This window comes from Helianthus annuus, chromosome 11, assembly GCF_002127325.2.
Source record: "Helianthus annuus cultivar XRQ/B chromosome 11, HanXRQr2.0-SUNRISE, whole genome shotgun sequence".
Classification (NCBI taxonomy): domain Eukaryota; kingdom Viridiplantae; phylum Streptophyta; class Magnoliopsida; order Asterales; family Asteraceae; genus Helianthus; species Helianthus annuus.
The window spans coordinates 60,140,085-60,145,896 of NC_035443.2; the positions used below are offsets into that span (position 1 = coordinate 60,140,085).

General features: G+C 38.5%; 1 protein-coding gene across 1 annotated transcript; it reads right to left on the reverse strand.

Annotated features, from left to right (window-relative positions):
• Nucleotides 1-242: 242 nt before the first annotated feature.
• Nucleotides 243-4,919, reverse strand: LOC110889739 (leucine-rich repeat receptor-like serine/threonine-protein kinase BAM3). Its single transcript, XM_022137311.2, has 2 exons — nt 1,724-4,919; nt 243-904 (listed from the first exon to the last, which is right to left on the reverse strand). Exons 1-2 carry the CDS (start codon nt 4,287-4,289, stop codon nt 486-488), a joined length of 2,985 nt encoding a protein of 994 aa, XP_021993003.1. The 5' UTR covers nt 4,290-4,919; the 3' UTR covers nt 243-485.
• Between the last annotated feature and the right edge of the window lie 893 nt (nt 4,920-5,812).

Consider the following 5,812-nt stretch of genomic DNA (forward strand, 5'->3'; position numbering starts at 1 on the left):
CATTTGGTCAGATTTAACCACAAAAATTAACTGAGTTAGGGCTAAAGGACATAACTTGCAAGAGTTTGCAAACATCGAGTACGTTTTCTGTAATTATTGAAGACAAAGGACACGGTTTGCAATAAATGATATACATAAAGGACGATTTTTTGTAATTTACTCCATAATAATTTTTAAGAAAATGTTATCTACAAAATATATATCTAATACGATTTTGCATTGCATCATTAGGCATAAAAAGGTAGAAGAAATACATACATAGATTAGCATGCATATAAACAAAAAGAATACACATGAAGATTCGAAGGTTCTCTTATATCTACTCAAAGTTCACCTCTATAACCAACTACATTTACTAATTTACTCCCGTTTTGTTCTAATTAATAAAGGAGCACATGAAAAAGAAAACATGATAACTTTTATCACATATCACGTTTTGTAAACAAAAACCCAAACCAATTTTGAACCAACAAAATCCCAACTTTCTAAACCAATAGATCGTGTCCGAGCTTTGAGTACGTTATGTCTTTATCAACTTTTTTTGGTTGAAGAAAAACAACGGATGACGATGAAGATTTATTCTCCGACGAGTCTCGTGGGAATTCCGAGAGCATCTGAACCACTTCTCTCATTGTCGGCCTTTCAACGCTATTTTCTTGAATGCACAACATAGCTATAAAAAACAAATGCATCGCTTCGTCTTGAGGAACGTTGACGAGCCTTTGGTCAATGACGCGACTGACTTCTTCTTTTCGACACCTCGTTAATGTCTTAGTCCATTGTACGATATCTACACCGTCACCAAATCCCCCTACCGGACGTTTTCCAGTAATCAGCTCAAGTAGCACAACCCCAAAGCTATAAACATCACTCTTTTCATCCACCCTTAACGTGTAAGCATATTCTGCAAATTAAAAAAAAAAGAACATTTACACATACAATACCCAAAAATAGTACAACAAAACATTAAATATTAATAATTTTCAAACTAATAGATATACTAGACTAAGGGGCTGTTTGTTTAGCTGTTAATGGTTCAAACGTCTTACTGATTCAGCATTTAATGGTTCAGAGTGTTTGTTTCGGGAGCAGATGTCTAAATGATTCAGACATTTGCCTCTGGATGGTTAAGGCCTCTTATCTGAATTGGTCAGACATTTGCGTATGAACGGTTAAACATTATACTGACTCTTAATGGTTCAAAACCTTTTATCAGTTCAGCACTTAATGGTTTAGAACTCTTACTAATTCAGTACTTACCCATATCAGAAGTCCCTAAATTATGTTAAAATATGTTAAATATGTGGTTGATGACGTGGATAAGTCAGCTTTTGTTTACAAATGAAAGTCTGTGTATAGAGACATGGATCTGTTATCAGATTTTTGTTGTTGAGTTGCCGTCAGCGTCAGATTTTGACTCAGACAGATCCCACCGTCCATTTTCCCTGCCCTTTAGCAGCAGTGATTCGGTGCGGTTACCCATAAAATTCTCTTACCATGTACCTACAAATCCTACGCCCTCAAATTGTTTAATCTCTCGTGCACAAATCACGGGTGTCTTTCATACGACACGTCACTTTCACTCATCAGATTTCTATCGTCTCTCCTACACCACCCCTTATTAGATCACTCAAATTTCTAACACGATGTAATGTGTACAGTTATTGTTATTATTTTTATAAAATGTGCACAAGAGATAAAAGAAATAAGAAATGTAACGTACCGGGAGCGATGTAACCGTATGACCCCGCGATAGCCGACATACATTCGGATGCACCGCCATCGACTAGGTACTTGGCGAGTCCAAAGTCAGCAACGTGAGCCTCGTAGCTCGAGTTTAGTAAAATGTTATTCGATTTCACGTCTCTATGCACGATCAATGGTGAACAATCGTGATGGAGGTAGCACAACCCTAGAGCGGCTTCTATTGATATTTTGTATCGTAAATGCCATCCTAGAATCCCGCTGCCTTTGATTTTCGGGTGTAGCGCCTCTCCTAGACTCCCGTTTCGCATGTACTCGTATACCAAAAGGTTGGTGTCTTTGTTGGAGCAAAATGCCAATAGTCTCACTATGTTTCTATGTCGAATGTTGCCGAGAGTTCGGATCTCGGCTCGGAAACCATGGTCGTGGCTTGTGTTTCCGAAACCAACAAGCTTTTTTACGGCTATTTCGGTCCCGTTTGGCATTTTACCATGGTAGACGATCCCAGCTCCACCTCGGCCTATCACGTTACCGTCTTTGATGCATTCTAAAACATCGGAAACTGTAAAATCGAGCTTTTGGAAGGATGTCATCTTCCAAGCGTCAGGACTCGATCTTCTAAATGACTTGGCTTTCATCATAGCCGCAGCCGCAAATACTAGTGAACAAATAAGAAGGCCGAGGGCGAATATCAATTTGAACCTTGTAGGCTTTTTGTTAGCGGAATCTGTGATTCTGCTAGCATTACAAGGGTTGTTTAACAACTCGCCACAAAGTTGAGGGTTGCCCGCAAACGAAGAGGCATTAAAAAATGAGAACTGACCGGTTTCGGGTATTTTACCCGACAAATCATTGAATGAAAAATCCGCAATCGTGAGACTTTTCATGGTTCCAATAGTCTTTGGAATAGAATCACTCAAGTGATTCCTCGACACATTCAAGTAATTTAAGATTCGAATATTCGAAATCTCTATTGGAATCGAGCCGGAAAGATTATTCCGGCTCAAGTCAAGATTAGTAAGATGAACACAGTTTCCAATATCAGGTGGGATTTCGCCAGAAAGCGAATTCCCACTCAAGTCGAGCTTTAAAACCTCGTGAAGTTGACCAATAGTGGCCGGAATAGATCCTGAGAATCTGTTTCCGGCCACTAATAAGATTTGGAGGGAAGAAAAATTCGAAATAGAAAACGGTAAAGAACCCGAAAGTTGATTATTCGACAAATCAAGTTGACTCAACTTAACCGGCCCCAAACCCGGATTCCGGTTTTCTGACAGATTTCCTGACAAGTAATTATTCTGCAACTCCAGCAAATTCAACTCCGGCAAGTAAACCAACCCATCCGGAATGCTACCATTCAAGTAATTCTCCCCTAATCTCACTCTAACAAGACTCGAACACGAACCCAAACCCTCCGGAATCGACCGAAACAAGAAATTCTTCTGCAGAATCAAGATCCTAAGCTCATTAGAAGCACAAAGATCCTGAGGGATACTTCCGGTGAGCTTATTCGACGACAAATCAAGCTCCCGAAGCTTCCTATTCCTTCCAAGACTCTCGGGTATCACACCGGTGAAATTATTCCCCCATAATCCCAGCTTCTCCAACTCCGAATACTCTGCTACAAAATCCGGTATGGACCCGTGTAATCTATTCATGAAAAGATTCAAAAGCTTAAGCCGGTTGAGGTTACCGAGCTCATTCGGGATTTCACCGGATAACGAATTTGCAGAGAGATCAAGATTCACCAAGCTCGTTAGATTCCCAAGCTGCTTAGGAATGGAACCGGAAAGCCGATTAATATGAAGGAAAATCGTGTCTAACGACTGCAAATTCCCAAGCTCAGGTGGGATTGGGCCTTCTAATTCACACCAAGAAAGATCCATATGAACTAGATTAACCAGCTTTCCAAATTCCCTTGGAATCCCACCTTCAAACACATTGAAATAACCCATGTAGATTTCTTTCAAGTTTGTTAGATTACCCAATTCTACAGGAATTGTTCCATGGAGATCATTTCCAGCGAGTGATAAGTACTCTAGAGTGATCATTTCGCCGAATTGTTTCGGGATTGTCCCGTAGAAGTAATTCCCACCTAAATCCAAGTATTTGAGCTTGTTTAAATTTGTGATTTGGGTAGGCAGGGGAGCAGTGAAATTATTATTGTACACATCAACAACTTCAAGCTTTAGTAAAGTTGAGTAGTTCCAATCTAACGCCCCTTCGAATGCGTTATTAGAAATGTTTAGAAACCGAAGGGCGGTTAGATTGGAGGGGTTGAAGTGGCCGGTGAAGTTGTTGCCATCGAGCGAAAGCTCGACGAGGCGGTCTAGAGAGGTAAAAACAGGGGAAACAGAGCCGTGGATTCTCAAATTTGATAAGTTGAGTGAGATGACTCGGTTTTTGGAGCATTTGATTCCGACCCATGAGCAAAGGGAGTTGGGGTTAGAGGAATTCCAAGTGTGGAGAGCAAAAGGAATGGAATCAAAGCCTTGTTTGAGAGTGATTAAGGTATCAAAATCAGTGGAAACAGAGGAGGGAATTGAAAGCCAGAGTGTGGTGATTATGACAAACAAGGACAACATGTTTAGTGGGTTTTTGTTTTTGTTTTTTTTCTTTTGTTTCAAGGGGAATTGGGTTGTTGGTATGATTTGTAGAAGAAGAAACAAAAGGATTTATGGGGTGGAATTGAAATGGGTTGCTTGAAAAGGAATGGAAAAGTGAAGGGAATCTGAGAAACTTGAAGGCTTAAAGAATCATACATCTTCAAAGAGAGTCTTGAAATTCAAGGAAGAAGCTAAACCCCTCCTTTATTTCTTTCCCCTTTCTCTTTCTCTCTCTCTCCTCTCTTTCTCTCTCTAAAAGTGGTAGGAATGGAAAAAGGGAGGAATGGAATTGGTAATTCCAGTGTCGATCAACAACTTCTTTACACAAAGAGAGTTTTATTACCATAGAGCTATTTAAAGTTTTAAACAAACAAGGAATGTACATCATGCATGAAAAGTTGTAACTTGTGCTTAAAAAGTTGTACACTTGTTTGGAAAAAGAGTTGGGATTTTGAGATTAGGGGGAAAGATAAAGTTGATTCTCTATATATCTTTATACTTTAAAGTGACAAAAATACCCTTTAGCTTTAATCAATGGGTACCCCATCTCTAACTTTGAATAAGGGCACGTAGGCTAGGGAGGAGGTGATGAAATATGCACTTTGGATCATGAACAATGGATGAATGATCACTTTTTATGTCATGATTGATGATGATGATGATGACCATGTATGCATATCTGGTGAGTCATACAGATAATATACATAATATAAAGGTGTTTTTCAACGTTTGATCATCATCATGATGGATCATATGCAATCTATGTCGTGTTGACATGTTTGTCTCAACTCATATTCATCAACAAATCAGATCTTAGGTTAAAATTTAATAGTATGAACAAAGTTTGTGAGAAGCATAAAAGAGAAATCTTTCGATAAGCGTTCTTTAATGAATTCTATACTTTTGGTAGTTTCAACTCATTTATATCAAACTAACGATACTATACTTTGGTAGTTTCAACTCATTTATATCAAACTAACGATACTAAACTAAATGGAATAGTTATAACCGCAACAAACTAAACTTCTTTATAATGTGCGTGTTAACGAAATCTTTGCATCAACATAAAATTTGGACTGAAGGGTATTTGAGCGAATGCAAGAATTTACTGTTTATCTGGATAGTTTAGTCACGTTTCTTGGAATTCAATCCTCATCTATACAAGTTATGCATCTTCGGATGTTAGGTTGGACTATTATACATGATGGAATAGTTTAAAACGTCATAGCGCATTAAATTTTGATCATAATGCAAGATCAAGTAGATTGTGTGGGACAAGCTTGGCTCGGTGGTTATAAATAGCACGATGCTTTTTATAGTCGTTTGTGATATTGTCATGTTACACAAATCTTCATCGTATCTTTTATAGCCCACATAACCAATTTAATTATTAAAGCCGATCTTTCTCTTTGCTTTTGTCAACGATCCTTTTCTAGTCATCGGCTAATCATTTAAATTTGAAGCCTCTTTAAGCATCTTTATCGAGCCCTAAAGCATTATGA